This window comes from Canis lupus, chromosome 2 (assembly GCF_048164855.1).
Source record: "Canis lupus baileyi chromosome 2, mCanLup2.hap1, whole genome shotgun sequence".
Taxonomy (NCBI): Eukaryota; Metazoa; Chordata; class Mammalia; order Carnivora; family Canidae; genus Canis; species Canis lupus.
This window is the reverse complement of record NC_132839.1, coordinates 9,410,424-9,432,276: the sequence shown is the minus strand read 5'-3', so window position 1 is coordinate 9,432,276 and position 21,853 is coordinate 9,410,424. Positions and strand designations below refer to the sequence as shown.

Below are 21,853 nucleotides of genomic sequence, written 5' to 3'. Positions count from 1 at the left end.
CAGAGCTAACATCGTTTTAAGGCAGGCCTGACACTGACCCATGCCCATAGCCAGGGCAGGGCCAAACTAGTCTAGTATAGTTTCAGGGGCTTGCATGTCCTCTCCCTCCCAAATATTATCCTCCTTTTCTTTTATTCTTACATCCTGCTCTTTATTCTATAATTAGACATACAGCTTCTTTGCAAGAACAGTTTGGAGGGATAAGTTGTGGGGAACTCATTCACAGGAAAGTGCACAAACCACAGAACTGCCTACATAACCACTTCTCGACCAGTGGGAGGCAGAGCTAAGTCAAAAGGAGCACAAGCTTTGAGTCAGAGGGCCCTGGAATTAAGTCTTTTCTTTCTTTTTTTATTTATTTATTTATTTATTTATTTATGATAGTCACACAGAGAGAGAGAGAGGCAGAGACATAGGCAGAGGGAGAAGCAGGCTCCATGCACCGGGAGCCCGACGTGGGATTCAATCCTGGGTCTCCAGGATCACGCCCTGGGCCAAAGGCAGGCGCTAAACTGCTGCGCCACCCAGAGATCCCAAGTCTTTTCTTTCTTTTGAGACATTTTGTCGCCTTGCACAACTTAACATTTGTCACCTCACTCAGACCACTGTTTCTTCACAGTGTAAACTGAAGATGATAATGTTCCATCGACTGTAGATGAATAAATGGGAGGCTGAGGTCCCTACAGGCCCATGTTGCGGGGATTGTATCTTTGCCAGGAGTCCTTTGTGTTGACTTCTAGGAGTTGAGAAAATGTAGGGGCCCTGTTGCTTGCTTACTGCTGTGCTACTTGTTATGTAGATGCATTTTTTTTTTTGCTTGTTTTTCTTTGATGATGTCATAACTGGATCCATCCTCATTACCCTGAGTATTCATTAATCGAGGATTTCTGCCCTCACGCCTCTCTCATGTAGAAACAAGATGGACACGCAAGAAATCGTTAAAGTACCAAGCTTGTTATAAAAGGTCACCCGTGCTACAGATGTTGGGGAGGGTAAGAACACACTGTGGGGAATCCAACACCATAGGAACAACAGCTCCACTTTTCTGGTGGTGTGGCCATTTAGGTAAATGGCATAAAAGTATGTTTGATGCCAGGACACAGGAAGGTTAGTCCTGTAAAAATCATAGTTTTTGTCAAATCTTGTTTTCAGGATTTGGTTTCATAGAAGAAATGAGCATTTCTTGTAAGAGTATCTAATTTGCAGCTTGGCTTCTTCACATTCCAGTGAGTGGAGGCAAGAGTTAATGGGGTGAAGGTTACTGGGTTCCCACACCTGTCCCCAGGGGCTCACATTTTCTGAGAACACATCCTACATTAAATTTATGATTATCCAAGAAGCCATTATAGAGTAATGGCTGAAATAGAAGCTTTGTTATGTGTTCGTTTTTTAATTCTGTATTGACCGTTTCATTAGGTAAAATGTCTTATGCGTATGTTGGAACTCTCATGAGTTTAAGGCCAATTAATTTGTTTTGGATGATTTTTTAAAATCTCACTTTTGTCCCTCATTTTTTGTATAGGTTTTTCCCCTGCTTTTGGGGTGTCATCCTTTCACAAGGGCCATGCTAATCTTCTCTGTATCATTCCAATTTTGGTATATGTGCTGCCAAAGTGAGCAGCCCTTCTTTTTTGGAACATTTCCCTTGAACCTTAGTTCCTAAGAGTTTGTTATAATACTGTAATGGTTTACAGGTAGCTGAAGCATGTCTATCTGTGAAAGTCGTGTTATCTGTTACAAATATTTGCTGATGTCTTGCTATGTGCCAGGCACTATGCTAGATATTGGGGGTACAGTAGTGAAAGCATACAAAAATCTCCGCTCTTATAGAGCTTACAGTCAGAAATTAAAGTGATAAGAAAAATAGGTCATATTGTAATGAGATGGAATACTTTGGAGTAGTAAGAATGGTGGGTCATCCCAGGAGCATGGGAAGGTTGCAATTCTAAATATCAAGGTCAACGAAGAGCTCACGGAGAAGGTGGCAATTGAGCAAAGACCTGGACTGAGCAAGGGAGGAAACCCCATGGATACACATGTGGTGTGAGAGTATTCTAGGCAGGGGAAAGAGCAAGTGGGAGGACGCCTGTGTAAAGAATAGCAAGGCCAGTGTGCCTGGGTGACATGGAGCAGGGGAAAGGGTGCAGCGGGGAGGGACCCATGAGGAGGGGTGAGGGTTAGAGAGGCTGGATTTGTAAGGCCTGGCATGCCAGGATGGTGACTCTTACTTTTATTCCGACCCAAATGAAGGGGTGTTAAGCAGCAAGATACGAGCTGCTTTCCTAAAGGCTCCCTATGATTGCTGTGCATTGAGAACAGATTATAAGGTGGCGGGGGCAAAAGCAGGGTGCTGAGTTAGGAGGCAGTTGCAGTGACCCAGGCATGAGAAGATGGTAGCTAACTACTTACTGTGCGCTCAGTGCTGCCTGTAGTGTATACAGAGCCCTCCCTCCCCCCCGTGCAAAGGGACCACTTCTGTATATTTTTCAGCCTCTGCATTTTTCCCCTTGTAGCTCAGATCTTACGTGAAAGGGAAAGAGGAATCAGTGACATCCGTCATACTGTTTGAGTCATGACTGTGATCATATGAATCCTGTGTATGTGTGTGCAGCATTTTTATAGTTTTCAAAGCATTCTTGTATGTCTATTTTGCCACACGTAGCCCTCACTATAGCCTATTTTGAAAGGGTAGCAGTCCCCAGGTTTATAGGCCATGGCTAGAGGCATCCAGCTGGTTCCTTCTCTTTTCAGGAGGGTGCATATTGGCTTCTGTGAATATGTATAAGCTAAGCAATAACCAATAACCATCTATTCATGGAAGATGGGGTTTGGGTACACTTAAAGAAATTTACTCAGCTGCCGGCTCATTAAAGAGTATATCTATCATTGGTGGTGGCTAGGTTGTCAGGCTGAAAAACCTTCCTTGTTATTGGAATCGGGTCTGTAAATCGTTCAGACGAGATTCTTCATCAAACAAGAACACACACCATTTTCTCCTTTTAAATCCAGCATTTCTTTTGGCAGGATTCATATATCTAACGGTGAAGTAGAAAAAAGTGTACTAAAACTGGGGGAAACCCCCAATCTCCCCACAAAAAAACCCCAGGAAGAATTATAATACCCAAAGATACTTAATTTTTGCTAAGCAGTGTTACTAGGTACAGTGTTACCTTGTGTATGTCAAAATATTTCAGGCAGAGATGGTTTTCATATATGGAATTTAAATAATAAGGCTCGTGACATTTTACTTTTAACCTGCAAGATACATCGAATACAATTAAAATATTCAAGTTAATGTCAAAGAAAATAACAAGTAACTTCTCTCTGTGATTTAATTTGAATTTCAAAGACATTTTCAGCGTTTCAGACAAAGGACGAGGGAATTGTAGAAATTGCTCTACGTTATAGTAGTTGAGAAAGCAGAGTGTGTATGTTGTGTGATGTAACAGCTTTTGCCAGATTTGAATGAAAAAAACCTCTGAATGGGAAAATATACCTTTGTAGTCAAAGGGAATAATATATCACTTGAATTGTGTTCCTGAATTGCCATTTGTCTAGGAAATTGAATTTTTGAATATAACAGCAGTAAAATGCAAAGAAGGCAGATTAATATAGTGATGACTGAAAAAACTTAAGTGCTCAGGGAAGGAATTTGAACTTATGGTTCACACAATAGTGCTCTATTTCTTTCTTACAAATATGATTATTGAAAGGATTAATATTTTATGTTGGAAAAGCTACTTATTTGAATAAGCTCTCAATTATAATACTCCCCATTAAAGTTTTTTTTTTTTTTTTCTTTTTTTTTACTTTGCACTTGAAATAGCAGTATGTGTAAAATGCAGTTGACGTTCTGGCTTCTGATCTGACAAGCTTTTGCAGTACATGATAGGTATAGCCTTTTCAAAATGTTCTTTTTGAACATTCTGCTGGGTAATGGTTTCCCAATTTGCCTAGGGATCGGTGCCCTGGGTACCATCTGAGACAGTGGCTCATTGTTCCCTGATCCTGTTCTTTTCTGTGTGGACCACTCTTCACATTCCTTCTTCCTCCCTCCTCTTCTCTTTTCTCACTGATTTAATGCCTCTGTTCAACTATATTATCAAGTGCCTACGATATGATATGCCAGGCATTCATTATTCCAGGACCTGGAAATACAGCTCCTTGTGCTCTTGAAACTTACCTTCTTGTGAAAAAGGTGAACAAGAAACAACTGGAACAAATGAAAGCATTCAGTCTGAATAAGCCCAACTAGCAAGTAGTGAGAGAGCCGTGGGTGCACCACTGAGGTAGGGGGTGAAGGCCACTCACTTCATGAGGAAAGAGCTGAGCCTTCCTTCTTGTGCCTTTTCCCATTGACTCTCTCCCTGATCCCTGGGAGCCTGGCTGCACTCACAACTTTCATGTACACAGAGGTGAGGCCAATGCCACATTATTCCTCTTCCACCCACTCAGAGATCTTCCAGATACAGATGGGCTGTCCCTAACATGCTTTCACTTTCTTATTTCCTATTAAGAATTCACTCAGGATTACGCATATCAGAAGGCTTTCCTGATCCTTCCATCACGCCCTTGCTTCATCCTCTGCAGACCACACATGCTGGATTTGCTATGATTATAGACCTTCTCACATTGCCTTGTAAGGTTTGTCTTCCATCCCTTACTATGCCACCCCCGACTGCTCCAGTGAAAGCCAGGTCAGCATGATTCTGTTTATCTTTGTTTTTCCAGAGGCTAACACAGTGTCTGGAGAAGATAAGTTTCAATGACTTACTTTAGATTTTTTTTTTAACCAAATTAATGAATTGTTTAATCTTACAGTACTTGCTCTTACAGTAATTTCAAGCCTCTAATGTACTTCTCTTCTAAGACATGACTGATTAAATGAAAGCATAAAAGGTAACATAGTAGGGGATTCATTTAAGAAACTAAATGCATTCTTGTCAGTTAAATAACATGTGAAAAGTACATTAATAACTGGTTTCCTCTGTTTTACTATTTATATTTTTCACAGCCGAAGAGAGCAGGATTCTGAACCACATTTAGAATTAATCAGAAGAAACCTAACAGGCATACAGAAAAACAACATAATTATATATGTGGTTTTATATATGCACTGGAAAGTGAAATTAGATAAGTCATTTGAAGAGCTGTATGATTCATGATAATGCAATCCATTATGTGGCTCACCTTAAATTATACTGTATCACTGAAAAAACATGCCGTGGCTCTAAAATATTTTATATGGGTGGTGTCATCATAGATTTGAAGGAATAAGTATAGATATTTAGAAGTTTTCATGGGAAGATTTTTAAACATTTTTAAAAGTTTACATTTTCAATAGTGACACGTTTTTATTTGCCCACTTCTAAGATGAAAAGAAAATGATTTTATCAAGTTCATTCTTAAGGTTTTAAAACTGTTTGCCATCTTTTCCAATAGTTTAAAAAAATAAATAAATGAGTATCATCCAGTTTAGTGGTCATCGACTTTAAACATCATGGCATTTTTGTATTTTAGTACAGCCTTCTTAAGTCTATGTATGTTTTTACCCTCTTTAGTCATAGCAGTTTTAAAGAATGGTCATTAGGTTCCTTGGACACAAATTATTGCCCCCAAAAGGGTAAGAATATAAACAACACAAATACTGAAGTCTATTTTTTTTTTTTGTTAAAATAGGTACATTTCAAGATCCTTTTATGTTGTTCTTCTGAAATGTCTATTAGTAGATGGTAAAATGATAAATTCAGCTGAATATAAAGGAGAGGAGGGAAGAAGAAATGCAACTCTGAGTTAATAATTTCTTTTTTTTTAAATAATTTCTTAACTTCTGTTTTCTTCCTATGTGGCAGAGAAACTTAGGTAAATTCATTAAGTTTTAGTTGAATGATAATTATTATTTATAAGAGAAGCGTAGCATCATTGTAATTATACTGTCAAAGTGGATGTTTGCTTTTGTTTTAATTTATTGTGAGTTCAGAAGGAAGAGTTGTTTCATCACGAGTGTCTATGATCAGCACATAAAAAATAACAAGAAAATAGTGAGCAGAGCCCAGAGTTGCAGCTTCTGCTTCATTTGATAACCTGTTACGATAACATATATGTCGTGAATATTCTTAATTCTTGGTTGAAAATATTGATTAAGATGAAAGGGTTTCTGTTTTTTTTTTTTTTTAACCTTTAAACATTCCCTAATATAGAGAGCCGGCAGTGATGGATGGACTAATATGTAATAAATATAGAATCAGAGGTCTGGAATAATCTTTGGAATAATCAGAGGTCTGGAATAATAATCACCTCCTACTCCCTGAATCTCAGAAGTAGTACGCCAAAGGATTTGACCTCCTAAAGGTCTTTGAAGAAAATTTCATTACTTTTTTTATTGTGATATAGATCATACATACAGATGCATACGTAAAGCTTAAACAATGTAAAGAACAGCCATAAATTCCTATAGGACCACCACCCACCGCAAGAAATAGAACATTACCCTTGCCCCAGAAGTCCTCTCTATGTGAAGTTGCATCTACTTTTCTATCAAAACTGGCTCCAATTTTCAAAATTGTGTTCAGAGATTACATGTAGAATCACTGGGTTTGGCTTTCCCCCCTCCCCCAGTGTCAGGAATTCATTACTGGAAAGAGTTAAACTCCACAGAGACCCTGTCTAGACCAGAAGTATTTCTATTTCCGGTACTTTAAAAATGCATCTAGTGGCTGAAAACAAAATTGTATCATTTAGGTAATTGTGCCGGGTGATGTTTGTCAAATTAGCTGTGGAGAGCATCCTTTTCTCTGTCTTTGAAATGAAGAGGCTTAAGATGAAGAAACGTTGTTAGAGGTTTGGGTGGATGGGGTTGGGAAGAGACTCTTGGATTGACACCAATTAATTCCATCTTTCCTGATGCTGTAACGAATCCAGTGGTACTATAACCAGTTGAAATAGCAGGGTAGAAAGTGGCTACCAGAAGGCAATTTTCAGTTAAGATCAGACAAATGATTTCACAGTAATCAAGTATTTCAGAAGAAAAAAAAAATTGTACTGCCATTCTTGACTAGACACTAGATCTTTAAATACACACCTCAATGCTCTGCCCATAAAAATGTTGCTTTTCTTCATTTTGATATGTGCAACATTATGTCCAAACTTATTTCTTATGCCACTTTCTTACGTTGGGCCATTTGTTTGGTTTTGTCTTACCGTATTTTGGATTATTGATCAGTGAGCAGACACTTTATTACTGTTAAAAGAAGTTATAAATACCATTGAAATGGTGTTGGTGTTGAGCAGATGGGTGCTGATTTCTGCAGTTTTTTGTTTTTGTTTTTGAATATTTTCCCCTGGGATAGCTGTTGGCAAAGTGTAACAACCTGCCATTAGATTACTGGAACAGAAAGAAAAAAAGGAAGGAAAAGTAAATTAACCATACGGAAGTCTACATATATTTTTTTTCTAAAAAGAGAAAAGCACCCAACACTTTTAAATATATTTATTATAATTAAAGGGTGTAAAAATACTTGTCAGATTTAATATTACATCTAACTTTGTTTCTTTATTTTAATTTTCCCTTACCCTCCTGTTTATTTCTATGCCCTGTAGCAGATCCATTTAATAATCATTGCTGCCAGCACAGACCTGCCATCAGCCAGAGATGTGACAATTCACAAAGAGAGATGTTTGGCATTCTAGGACACAGAGGACATTAAATTTGGTGTGAGACAGAACAGGTCTTTTTTATTTTGACCTATAAAACATAGATGCTATTGTAAAAAATATCACTACACAAAATATCTTCAGCCAATAGTTCTGGATGATATCAATCTTCATGGTTTGCCCTGTGTTTTATTACTGTATTTTTTTTTTTTTTTTTGCCTCCTCCTCTTATATTTTGAAAGGAAAACCAAAGGGATTCACTATACTATATATCAATTTTGAAGCAACTTGTCTGGCTTCAGAGGTGTCTCTGAATGGAGCGTTCCATTTTTTTTGTTGTTGTTAGGGTATATTCTGTAACATGTTTAAGGATCAGAGGTTTTATTATCACTAGCTGGGGCAAAGAGCAAGAACTAATCAATATTCTTCCGTAGATCTGTCTCTGGGTTTCTTACCACCCTATATGTTTCCTGTTTTTCCTTTACTTCTGCTTGAGAGCTTTTCTAGTTAAAGTCTCTCACATCTCACGCACAATCCATTAGGGTTTTCCACTTTCTCTACCTTTAAAATATACTCAGAATCTACTAACCACTTGTTACCTCAACTGCTACCACCTTGAACTGAATACTGGGATTAGACAGAAAAAGATAAAATTATATAAAAATACTATATAAATAATAACATAATAATTTATAATAAAATAAATTTATAATGACTTCATAAATTAATAAAATGAATTTATAATAATTGCATTTTTAATAATATAACATATAAGAAGAATATACTTTCCTTGCTTTATACTTTTGCTGCCCTATTCTCCCCCCAGTCCAATCTCAATAAAAGAGCCAAAATGATTAGTTCCAAATGTTAAGTCCAATCTTGTCATTCTCCTCAGACTTCAGTGACTCTGTTTGACTACAAGCCATAGTCCTTAATAGAGACCCATAGAGCTCTACTCATCCACTCATCTGAGCTCCTCCCCTGACTTGATTCAAGCACTTTTGCCTTCTCGTGGGTGCTTACCTCCAGCTCTTTCATCTGCGTGGACACATCTACAGACAGCTACTGCAGCTACTGTGCTCACTCTTGTCCACCTATGAGTCTGGTCAAGTGTCACCTTTATAGTCTCACAACTTATTGCACACCTTACCCAAGCATTCTCACTCTCTATTACTCTGCTTTACTTTTCTTTCTCTGTTATGAACATCATTTCCTAAAATGTAAAATTATTAACTTACTGTATGTTTATTATCCATTTTTCTGCTAGAATGTGAGCTGCATGAGGGCTGAGATCTTCACCTTGTCAGTGGTGTATTTTAAGTACTTAGAAATCATGTATTGAATAAATGAGTAGGTATCTGTAAGATAAATGATTGGTATACCCCCTGCTGGTTCTTATCATGTTTCTTCCTTCCAGAATCTCACAGCTACGCTTATCTGTAATTGGACAAATGGGTGGCATCTTAGTGAGCTCTCTTAGATGCAACATCCCAAACCAAATATTAGAACCAAAATTGTAAAAGGCAAGTAACTTGATTCTTTTTAAGTGACCTAACATCCTTATTTTTGTCTCTCTCAAATCTACAAACCTTCATTTTCTCTTCTGGTTCTAAAATATTGTGAAGGAAAAGGAGAAATTTTCAGTATAGATTTAAATCCTTCTTTATAGCTATGTGACTTAATTTCTAGATGGTCCTCTGCCTGTGTCTCTGCCTCTTTCTCTCTCTCTCTCTCTCTCTCTCTCTCTCTCTGTGTGTCTTAAATAAAACATCTTTAAAAAAACAAAACAAACAAACAAACAAACAAAAAAAACAAGAATCCGGGCAGCCCAGGTGGCTTAGCGGTTTAGCGCCGCCTTTGGCCCAGGGCCTGTGTCTCTGCCTCTCTCTCTCTCTCTCTCTCTCTCTCTCTTTCTCTCTCTCTCCCCCTGTGTCTCTCATGAATAAATAAATAAAACATATTTATAGATGGGAGTGAGGAATGAGAATCTTGGAATAAGTGCAGAATAGGATCAGATAAGAAAATAGATCATTGTCTAATTTTCTTAGTCTATTTAGGCTGTTAAAACAAAATACCATAGACTGGGTGGCTTATAAACAACAGAAAATTATTACTCTCAGTTCTGCGGGCTGGGAAGTCTAACATCAAGACACCAGCAGTTTTAGTGTCTGGTAAGAACCTGCTTCCTGATCCATAGATGGCCATCTTCACATTGCATCCTTACATGGAAGGGACAAAGGAGCTCTCCAGGGTCTCTTATAAGGACACCATGTCCTCTTCATCTACCACCACCACCTAATCATCTATCAAGGGTCCCACCTCCTAGTGTCCTCACATTGAGGGTTAGGATTTCAAACATCTGAATTTTAAGGAGGGACACAAACTTTCTGTCTAGAGTGCCTCTCTATTGCCAGATTTAGAAATAAAGCTATATGAAGATTAAAGAAGGAAAGTTTTTGGAGGAAGTTTGGCATTAAAATCCACAAAAACATGAAAAAATTCATTTCTGGCAATATATATATATATTTTTTTTAAAAGCAACCACTGTACATATCATGGCCTAGTTGTAAAGAATCATTATTTAGGTTGGTATATTAAAATAGTCTGGGAGAGCTCACAGGATAACATTTGAAGACAATATGGGTTCTGAATGAAAGGGTCAAGATCCCATATAAATTAATGAAAAATATAGATCCACAGAAAATGTAGTGGAAGTATCGGTTGGGTGCTAGAACAAAAGGTGGATTAAAAATTTTACCAAGCTTTGGCTGAAAAATTTTAACAAATGCTAATCAATGAAAAGAGGAATCCTTTAGTTCAGTTTTACCCCACAAACAGATCACAGTGTCATACACTAAAAAGCTGGAAGGGACAGCCAGGATATTTGATTAGAGAATCAAGGTCCCAAACATTTGAGATGGGTTGGAGCAAAACAAATACAGTTTAATACAGTTGTTGAGGACTTCTCTCTTTAGTCCAAAAAAAAAAAAAAAAAGGCAACTGCATAATCAAAGGATGGTAAAGCTATATAGTATACAGGGATCATTAGAATTCTAGTAGCTACCAGAAAAAAAGTCTGATGTGAAGATGTACTATTTTAATGAACACTCAGGGTACATACAGGGACATTTCCTAGGATTTTTCACTTTTGGAAACCACGTGTTAAGAGGGATTTGGATAAATGGGAACTCTTTCCAAGAATGTTGGTCAGAGTAGTAAATGAAGGAAGAGGGATGAGCTATCTGGGAAGTATACTGCCTAGGCACTGCTAATGTATTTCATTTAATCCCCCTTAACTCTCTAAGTGAACTCATATCAACTATACAGAAAATTTATATTGCTCTTTTTTACTAAATAGAAATTATCAATGAAACTTTCAAATGGACACAGTCTTGGGAAAATATTTTGACAGAACTAGCTCAAGAAGAAATAAAAAAACTTGAGAAGGTCTCTAACCATTAAAGCGATTCAATCACTTGTTAAAAACTTATTTATAAAAATATCTCAAAAGGCTGAAACATTTTTGTATGAAAGTTCTATGAACAGTTTCAAGCATATACAAACTGCACAAAATAGAGTCTTAGGAGAATATTTTATTCCCAAGTCATTTTGTAAGGCTTGGATAATCTTTATGTCAAACCAGAGAAGAGAGTATGATAAGGGAAGATGAAAGGTAAATCTTACTTGTAAAATTAGATGCAAAAATCCTCAGTAAAATAATGAAAACTGAACCCTGCCACGTATTTAAAATAATGTATCATGTCTGAAGATGTTTTATCCAACAAGTTAAAGAGTGGCTTGACATCAGAAAATTTATTAAGGTAATTCCCCACATTAATAGTAAAGGGAAAAAAATTTGCTTAATAATTTCACACAAAAACTTCGATAAAATACAGTGTCTTATTGTAATAAAAACTCTTAGCAAACCAGAAATACAAAGCACCTATTTCTGACTAGATAAAGGGGAGTCTACCAAGACCCACAGCAAATGTCATACTTGATGCTGAAACATGAGAAGTGTTTCCTTTACATGAGAAACGAGACATGCCTACTCTCACTACTTCTATTCACTGTTGTACTAGATGTCCTAACCAGAGCAGTAAAACAAGAGAAATGAAAATGGAAGTATCATATACATATATAAATTAAAATTAATATATTTATGTTATATATAAATTTACAGTTAGATGAATATACAATAAAACCAGTATACAGTCTTTTCTTTGAAGCAACACTGATCCAAAATGTTTTTAAATGATGCATAAAGACTGAAGAAAATTAGATTATCTTTATTTGTCATGTATGGGTTTTACAAATATATTTTTTGTTTCTATTGAGAAGTGTTGATATTAATGGAAAAAAAAAAAAACATGGGCCAAAGTCTAAAGAGTCTTTGACATAAAAATTCTTCAATTAAAATGTTTTGACTTAGATATAGTATATTTTTGTAACAATGATAATTTAAAGAGAAATTTCTGTATGAGAAATAGTTTAATACGTTGGGTCCCACAGACTTTAATCTTGCTGGGCAGTAATGGTATATGATTTGCGAGTGGCTTTCAGCTGCATGTAACAAAAGAAATGAAAATGTTTTCAATAAGATGGAAGTTAATTTCTTTCATAAAGGCTAGAGATTTATCTGTTTTGGAGATTAGGTGGTCTGGCTTTTCCATATACTCAGCAGGGACCCAGGCTCCCTCCAGGCTACCACTCTTACATCTTTAGGTATAACCCTTGTCCTCACGGTTCAGAACAGCTGTTAAACCTCCAGCTGCCACATGCCCTCCTTAGCCAGCAGGCTAGAAGAACGGGCAAAGAAGGCACACGAATAATATTTTGGTTTTACCTATCGGCAGTTGAGTTTGAGACATGTCATCCTCTAATTGAGCAGTAGTGTAACCAGCTACAATTAGGGTTCTTGTGATGAAGGAGGAAGGTAAAAAGGGATATTGTAAGCCTAGTGGTCCCTGTTACAGGTGGCTATTTGACTTCAAATAAAGCTGGTTTAATTGTTGGAAGATTAGAGGAGATATACTCATTATTTAATTTCACCTTGTCCCTTTCAGTGTAGGAATAAGTGTGTCATTGAGCTGTTTAAGACAATTTTGTCATTGGGAATAGTAAACAAACTTGCATAGAAATCGGAAATAACACACCATAATAAGCTTCATTAAAATTCAGTTATTTGGAGTGAAATTGCCTAATTCTTTCGGACAACTCATGCTAACAAATTCTACTTAGCATAATTGCTGGGTTAATACTATCTCTTTTTCCAGATTAAATATTTTTGATTCACATTTATTATGGCAGTTGTCCCCTGCTCTTGGAGTAATAGCACACTGTTTATTTATATATTCTAGGACACAGAACCAAGTCTTGTTTTTTCTACCATTTCCACCTGCTCACTCTCAAACTGTTATATATTTTTTAAAATTTTTATTTATTTATGATAGTCACACACACAGAGAGGCAGAGACATAGGCAGAGGGAGAAGCAGGCTCCATGCACCGGGAGCCCGACGTGGGATTCGATCGCAGGTCTCCAGGATCGCGCCCTGGGCCAAAGGCAGGCGCTAAACTGCTGCGCCACCCAGGGATCCCTTTTATTTTTATTTTTATTTTTTTTTTTAATTTTTGTTTATTTATGATAGTCAAACTGTTATAAACACACACAGTGAGACTGTTGTTTCTGTACTTTGTAGTGCAAGCATCATTATTTCCTCATTATTAAAAAAAAAAATCAAGACTAAGTAGTCATCAGAACATGTGCAGCCTGTGTTTTCTGCCCTTTAAAGATCATGGCAGTTTTGTTGTGTGTACATAAAGACTTCAACAACTTTAAAGGTTAAGAGTGGGAGGTGCGAATTTTAGTGCTTCAAGTAAATTTAGAGAGTATTCCCAAGTATTTCTCTCACTTGGCATTTCTTGACTTTACCGAGGGGCAAAAATGAACATTTGCAAAAATATAGAGCATTCCTTACAAATATTTATGAATTTGGTCAGAATCTCACTAGGACTGTTATTTTTATTTATTTATTTTTAAGATTTTATTTATTTATTCACAAGAGACACAGAGAGAGAGGCAGAGGGACAGACAGAGGGAGAAGCAGGCTTCATGCAGAGAGCTCGATGCGGGACTCCATCCTGGGACTCCAGGATCACACCCTGGGCCGAAGGCAGGCTCTAAACCGCTGAGCCACCCAGGGATCCCTTAGGACTGTTATTTTGAGCTTGAAAATACAGATTCATTAATTTGCCTTGAAAAATTAGCTGGAGATAATAGCCAGTAAAGTATTGACAAGTCAAAGGGAACTTTGTCATATGTCAAAAGGAACTTATAAGGTTAAAATCTGACCAAAAAAAAAAAAAAATAGTTAAAAGAGTAAAACAGAATAAACATCTGAAGATGTGTTTAAATTTATATAGGTACTAGTATGTGTCTAGACTGTCTAGGGTAGCATTTAATATGGCCATACACAAAATTGGCTAATAATGAAAAATAAAAGTTGATTCCTATTACATGTCATACACAAAAATATATTTCAGATGGATTCAAAAGTTATTGACAAAAATGAAAGCAAGGCTCACCTAATCTCAGGTTTGGTGAAGGACTTAAAAATGAGAGAAAAACACAAAGGAAAAAATATTTGATTTCACAAAATATAACATAGATTTATTTATATCACACAGTGTAAGTGCATAGAACAGAGAGATTTGAGAATACACACAAAATAGTTATTTGAAGTTACATTATTTAAGGAAGTGAAATTAATGACGGGGTGTCCTGTGAGGTAGTACGCTTTGCTGTGTTTCTCTTTAAGTTTATTTATTTTTTTAAGTAATCTCTACACCCAACACGAGGTGTGAACTCATGACCCTGAGATCAAGAGTCACATGCTCCTCTGAGCCAGCCAAGTGCTCCTCCTATGTTGCTTTAACTCTTTTTTTAGATGATTGATTGATTGATTGATTTGAGAGAAAGAGAAAGTGCATGCGAGAGTGTGGGAGGGAGAGGCAAAGTGGGAGAGAATCTCCAGCAGACTCTGTGCTGAGTGCAGAGCCTGTTGTGGGGCTGGTCTCATGACCACAAAATAATTGGAGAATTCTATATGCTATGCTGTGCTCACCACAAGGATAGCTACCATCTGTCACCATATGTGGCTACTACAGTATCATTGACTATATTCCATATGCTGTGCCTATTTATTCCCATGTCTTATTTGGTCCAAAACTAGAAACCTGTATCTCGCATTCCCTTTGCTCATTTTGCCATACTCTAGCTCTCTTCCGCTCTGGCGAGAATGTGTTCTCTCTGTTTCTGATCTGATTCTGATTTTGTTTGTGTATTCTTTTGTTTTGTTTTTTAGATTCCACATATTGTGACATCATATGGTATTTGTCTTTCTGTTTATGTCACTTAGCATAATACCCTCCAGGTCTAGCCATACAACAAAGGACATGATCTCATCCTTTTTATGGCTGTGTAGTATTTCATTATATGCGCTCCACATCTTCCTTATCACTTAATTTATCTAGGGACCCTTATGTTACTTCCATTTCATGGATATTGTAAATAGTGCTGCAATAAACATAGGGGTGCATATAGCCTTTCAAAATAGGGTTTTTGTTTTCTTTGGTTAAGTCCTCAGTAGTGAAATTAATGGATTATATGGTATTTCTATTTTTAATTTTTTGAAGAACCTCCATACTCTTTTTCACAGTGGCTATACCAATTTACTTTTCCACCAACGGTGTACCAGGATTTCTTTTTTCCCACATCCTCACCCATACTTGTTATTTATTGTGTTTATTATCTTACCATTCTGTCGGGTGTAAGGTGATAGTTCATTGTGATTTTGATTTTCATTTTCCCTCTTTTTTTAAGATTTTATTTATTTATTCATGAGAGACATAGAGAGAGAGGCAGAGACATAGGCAGAGGGAGAAGCAGGCTCCCTATGGGGAGCCTGATGCGGGACTCGATCCAGGACCCCAGGATCACGACCTGAGCCACCCAGGTGCCCCAATTCTTATTTTCCTGATGATTAGTGATGTTGAGCGTCTTTCCATGTGTCTGTTGGCTAGCTGTATGTCTTCTTTTAAAAAAATGTCTCTTTTGGTTCTTTGCCCAATTTTTAATCAGGTTGGTTTTTTTTTGGTGTTGAGTTGTGTATGTTCTTTATATATTTTGTGTGTTAACCCCTTATCATTTGCAAATATATAGGAGAACTCCCATTCAAGAATTGCCTTTTTGTTTTATTGATAGTTTTCTTTGCTGTGCAAAAGTATTCTATTTTGATGGTAGTCCCAATAGTTTATTTTCACTTTTGTTTCCCTTGTTCTTAGGAGACTTATCTAGAAAAATACCGCTATGTGATGTCTGAGAAATAACTGCCTGTGTTTTCTTCTAGAATTTTTGTGGTTTCAGGTCTCACATTTAGGTCTTTAATTCATTTTGAGTCTATTTTTGTGTATGAGGTAAGAAAGCGATCCAGTTTCGTTCTTTTACATGTAAGTGTCGGTTTTCCCAGTATCCTTTATTGAAGATTGTCTTCTCCCCATTGTATATTCTTGCCTCCTTTGCCATATATTCATTGACTATAAAAGTGTGGGTTTATTTCCAGGTTCCGTATTCTATTCCAGTGAGCTACGTGTCTATTTTTTTGTGCCAGTACCATACTGTTTTGATTACTACAGCTTTGTAGTATGTCTTGAGATCTGAAAGATCCCTCTGGCTTTGTTTTTCTTTCTCAAGATTGGAGAAAAAGCAAACAATTAACATACAGGCTGCTTTGAATAACTTTATGAGCCAGACTTGGAGCATGACATAATTTCTCCATTGGCTATGCACAGTGATACGAGGATTTGGGTAGTTCCAGAATCCAGAAACATTCTTATTCCACCATCAAGGGCTGTTCTAAGGGTGGAGGAAGGTGGGGAGGGGATAGTGCATTCATATGGTTCTAAGAAGCAAGTCAGCGCAATGCCTGGGGATAGGTCTTACAGCTTAGTCATGGTATTGTTGTACAGTGTTCTGCCCTCAGGCCTGATGTTTTAAAGAAACCAGTACAGCCTAAGGGCTTGCTGATCCATGAGCAGATGTACCACTGTATGTGTTCTAGCACATGATAAAACATTTTAATGTTTCTAGAACTGTGCTTTCTTACATTTGATATGTACATTTAGTCTGATGACTTGTTTTTTTTTCTCCTTGTGAAGTTTCTCTTAAGTTGAGGGTATACTTAATAACTGATGGTTGGTCCAAGCAGATAGAAATTCAAAGGCAAAACAAAACAAAACAAAACTTCAACCTAAACCTCACAGTTTTTTATTTTTATTTTTTTATTTTTTAGAAAGATTTATTTTTTTATTCATGAGAGACACAAAAAGAGAGGCAGAGACACAGGCAGAGGGAGAAGCAGGCTCCCTGCAGGGAGCCCGACGTGGGACTCGATCCTGGGACTCCGGGATCAGGCCCTGAGCCAAAGGCAGACACTCAACCGCTGAGCCACCCAGGCATCCCTAAACCTCAGTTTATTTTATTTTTTTTAAATATTTTCTTTATTTATTCATGAGAGAGACACAGAGAGAGAGGCAGAGACACAGGCAGAGGGAGAAGCAGGCTCCACGCAGGGAGCCCGATGTGGGACTCGATCCCAGGTCTCCAGGATCACACCCTGGGCCGAAGGCAGGCGCCAAACTGCTGAGCCACCTGGGCTGCCCCTTAAACCTCACAATTTATACAAAAGTGAACTTAAATTGGATCACAGTTAAATGTAAAACATAAAATTACAAAACTTTTAGGAAAAAACATAGGAGAAAATCATCAGGACCTATGGCTAGGTGACAAGTTCTTAGACTTGAACTAAAAGTGTGATCCATAAAAGGAAAAATTGATCATTGGAATCCTCAAAACTAAGAACTTTTTCTCCAAAAAAACCCCTGTGAAGAGTATATGAAGACAGGCATAGATGGAAAGATATATTTGCAAACTACATATCTGACAAAGGCCTTATATCTCAAATATATATGTGTGTGTGTGTGTATATATATATATATATATATATATATATATATATATATATATAAGATTTTATTTATTTATTCATGAAACACAGAGAGAGAGAAAGAGGAGAGACACAGGCAGAGGGAGAAACAGGCTCCATGCAGGGAGCCCGACGTGGGACTCAATCTTGGGACTCTGGGATCCTGCCCTAAACTGAAGGCAGACGCTCAACCACTGAACCACCCACGCATTCCTATCTCGAATATATTATAAGCTTTCAAAATGTAACAGTGAAAAACCCCAAGCAATCCTATTAGAACATGAATCCCTATCATACTTGCTAAAATGTACAACTAGTAATAACACCAAATGATAGCCAGCATGTGGAGAACTGGATCACCCATACATTGCCCCTAGGAATCTAAAAATGACATAGCAACTCTGGAAAAGAGTATGACTGTTTCCCACAAAATGGCCATATCACCCAGCAATTGCATTCTTGAGCGTTTATCCCAGAGAAACAGAAATTTATGTTCACACAAAAACCTGCACATGCCTCTTCATAGCAGCATAATTTATAGAAGCCTCGAACTGGAAACACTCCAACTGTCCTTCAAAAGGTGAATAGTTAAACTATGGTACATCTATACCACGAAATAAGATTCAGCAGTAAAAAGCAATGAATTATTGATACATACAAGTTGGATGGGTCTCCAGGGGATTGTGCTGAGTGAGAAGCCAATCGCAGAAGATAACCCACTGTATGATTCTGTTTATAAAACATTCTAGAAATGACAAACAGAGGAGATGGAGAACAGATTTCCTCACTGTGTTGTGAACTGTAATTGTGCAGGATGTTACCATAGGGAGGAATTGGGTGAAGGGTATATGGGATCTCGCTGTATTATTTCCTCCACTTTTGGGTGAATCTATGATGATCTTAAAAGCAAACAAACAAAAAACTAAATGGTTCCTTCAACCCGAGGGAAAAAAGACAAAAGTCTCCAGCTTGTAGTTAAGTCACCTGCCCAGGATCCCACAGCCTGTGGGTAGCAAAGCTTAGACTTGAACTGAGAGAGCGGACTTTAAAGCTTGCCTCTGTTTCTACAGCCCATGCCCCCTTCCTGGTCTCACTCAAGGTTGACAGCAGTAATTTTTACATGCAGGCCTTGGTGGCCATTTCTCCAAAGGAAGAAATGGAGAAAGGACAAAAGAAAAATTGAAATTAAAGAAATTCAGAGAAAATTAGGGTCAGGTGTTAGGTTGTAGTCAAACTCCCCTCGATTGTGTTTCCCCCCAAAAATCCCTGGCAGTGCCTCTGAGTATTTCAGGACCACCTAGGGATCTTGATAAAAGACAGATTCAAATGGAGGCAGTCTGGAGTGGGGCCTGAGACCATTTCTGATAAGCTCCAGGTGCTGCTAAAACTGAGGTTGTCTACTTTGTACATTTGTGTGTAAGAGAAATTATTGATAATGCAGGAAGCTTATTGTGCCCACAGCCTGGGCCGTCATCAGACCCGACAGCTCCAGTGCCATCCACTTAAGTGTTTTGGGATTTAATTTGTCCTGTTATCTAAGCTAATTAAGATTAAAACGTCCAAAGCTTCCATTTATTCCAGGGTATGCATTTTTAACTTTTTGTTGTTGTTGTTGTTACTGAATAGCACAAATAAATAAAATTGTGCCAAAGGCTTTGAGATGCCCTTCTTTCAAAGTCAGTCTTTAATTATTGATGCTTTTATCAGGCTTTCTGAAAGGTGCCATGTTTCCTGAAGTAACTAAAGCTTGATGTGGCTTTACGTTATGATGGGAAATTAATAAATGAGTATGAGAACTGAGGAAATGAAGTGTGAAATTGTGTGGTATTTCAAAGTGTGAGCTGCTTTTGTGATCTATATTTTATCACATACTAGGTCACATTTGCTCATGCGTTTGCTCATTGGTCAGCAGGCCTGGAGGCTCTAGTTGTTTCTTTAAAACATCAGGGCCTGAAGGGTAGAGCTCTGTGCAGCTGCAACGCTGGCCAGGACTCTTTCATTTCATGGAGTGTTGTGCTGACTTGCTTCTGAGGAACAAGTTGATGCCTTTTTCTTTTTTCCTCCTCCCTAGAACAGTCCCTGATGGTGGAAATAATGACACACAAAGATGCCCTTGAGAAGCTCACTTTCTCGGTAGTCTCTTGTCTCCAGTTTCCTCCACTTCAGCCTCCACCCCACAGCCAGAACAGTCTACGACACCTCTGATCCCATCACCTACAGGATAAAGACCAGATATCTTGGCATGGATCCCAGGTCCTCTTGTGAATTGGTCCCTACCTTTCTCGCCTGCCTCATTTTCCGACCCTCCCACCCTTCCAGTGTTCCTCGAGCTCTGGCTATACTAAACTACTTGTAGTTCTTAGAACTCAGCTTGCTCACCGGCCTCAGGGTTGACCTATAAGCTCTGTTCTCTATTTGGGATGTTTATTCTCTCGTGGCCACCTGATGGACGGTTGATGCTAGCTCAGTCACTTCCTCCGTGAGCCTGCCTCAGTCAAGGCTGTTTGGTTTCAAGGAATAGAAACCCACTGAGGTGATCACAGACAGAAGTGTTTATATAAGTTGAGAAAAGTAGACCACTTCACGTTTTCCTGAACAGAGAAGGAAATGTGCTAGGATTTTGAGATAGAACCCAGTTAGGACCCAAGGTTGCTCCTGTGGTGTTGCCTGGTTCCCGTCACTTCTGTGTCTGCTCCATTCTTCTCTTCTGATTTGTGAAGTCATGTTCTGGCTTCTCTTTCCTGTCACTTCAGCTTGCTAAGGGCTTTGCTGTGGCTTCTCCTGATGTCGTTTTGGCCCTTCAGCTAATATCTCATTTTTTGCAAAATCATTTTCAGGAAGAGATGTCTAGATTGGCCCAGTTAAGTCAAGTGGCTAATAAGCAACAGCTGAAGAATGGGTCCCACATTTCAGGGCTGGGGGTGGGGGTGTCCTGGTCCTGCTGCTCTGGTTCCACCACTCAGTGGCAAATGGCCCTTCCTCTTTCACCCAAGTCCCACTTTGTGAGCTCTTACACACAGTTTGACTTCCCTTTCACTCAAAGGGTATATGGTTCTGAGCTTTTTGGGCCTAGCATTTCAATTCATATGAAGAAGCCCTGGTTCAAATTCTAGGGTGGTTTTACCCTCTCATGGTTTTCTTGCCAAGTACAAAGAAGAAGTTGACTTTTTGGACTGGGTGCATGCTCTCACTGATATTATCTAAAATCTGGTGGTGCTGGCAGTGCAGGGGACTCAATTGTGTTTATTTGGGGGAGCAATTACAATTAAATTTAAAAGAGAGATTTTTCTTTTTTTTTTGATCTCTTGCGCTATGAAAATGTATCTACTTGAGGGAGCTAAAGATAGCAAAATTACATTTAGGTTAATATCATTCAGCTCTCTAAACTTCCTGACTATTCCAGCGAGAGTGCTTTAGATGATAAGGGGCAAAGTTTTTCTGGGAACTTATTTAAGTGGAAATATCCTAAAGAAACTCAATTAAAGCTGAAATCACTCAGAGAATTATGGAGTTTTCTCTTTAAATACACACCGCATCCTACACATTCTTCCATAATGCCCCATTTTGAGAATTTGTCTTACAGAATACCGGTTCTATAATGGGGAAGATAAGAACATGGTGAAGATTTTATTGATTATTGGCAAGAAAAATAACTGTTTTTGAGGGGTTTATTCCAAATAGCCTGTGTGATCCTCTTGACAAACCTCTTACTTCATGCTGGGACTTGAAAAATATATAGAGTGATTTCCCACTGGGAGTGTCAGAAGGAGGAGAAGAAGAATTGGGTATAATTTTTTGAATTATAAAATATGTTCTCTTTTTCTCTCTCCATTACTTTCCTTCTCTCTCTCTCTCTTTTATTCTTTATCCGGGAGCCATAGAACCTGCACGTGCCTTGTTTTTCTCACCTATAAGAAGAGGCTGTTGATGCCTGTCATCTTTACTTATCATGATTATTTTGGAGGGTCATGGGCATGTACCTTATAAACCGTTATGTTGTAGAAAGGTGAGACACTGTCAGGGTCTAGTATGTGCAGTGGGGGGAACAAAGATGCCTGACATGTGGCCCCTACCTCAAGGGTTAGCAATTAGCTTGGGAGTCAGGCAAATCTAGTCTCCTCATCCAAACAAGAGTCTAAGGATTTGGAGTAGGAT

At 38.0% G+C, this 21,853-nt stretch overlaps 1 protein-coding gene and 1 non-coding gene across 14 annotated transcripts in view; one reads left to right on the top strand and one right to left on the bottom strand.

Moving 5' to 3' along the window:
- Positions 1-21,853, top strand: part of PAM (peptidylglycine alpha-amidating monooxygenase) — a 229,328-nt gene that overhangs the window by 37,166 nt on the left and 170,309 nt on the right. For 11 of the 13 annotated variants that reach the window (XM_072789328.1, XM_072789308.1, XM_072789299.1 and 8 more), the window contains exon 1: positions 4,597-4,644. The exons of 1 other annotated variant lie outside the window; for it this stretch is intronic. In XM_072789328.1, coding sequence (XP_072645429.1) covers positions 4,612-4,644 — 33 coding nt within the window. In that variant the 5' untranslated portion in view covers positions 4,597-4,611. Of the gene's footprint in view, positions 1-4,517; positions 4,645-21,853 lie in introns of those variants that run through there. One more of the 13 variants, XM_072789290.1, reaches the window with a different exon arrangement.
- On the bottom strand, positions 1,515-1,621 carry LOC140624151 (U6 spliceosomal RNA). Its single transcript, XR_012023679.1, has one exon. It is a non-coding gene; the product is annotated as a U6 spliceosomal RNA (small nuclear RNA).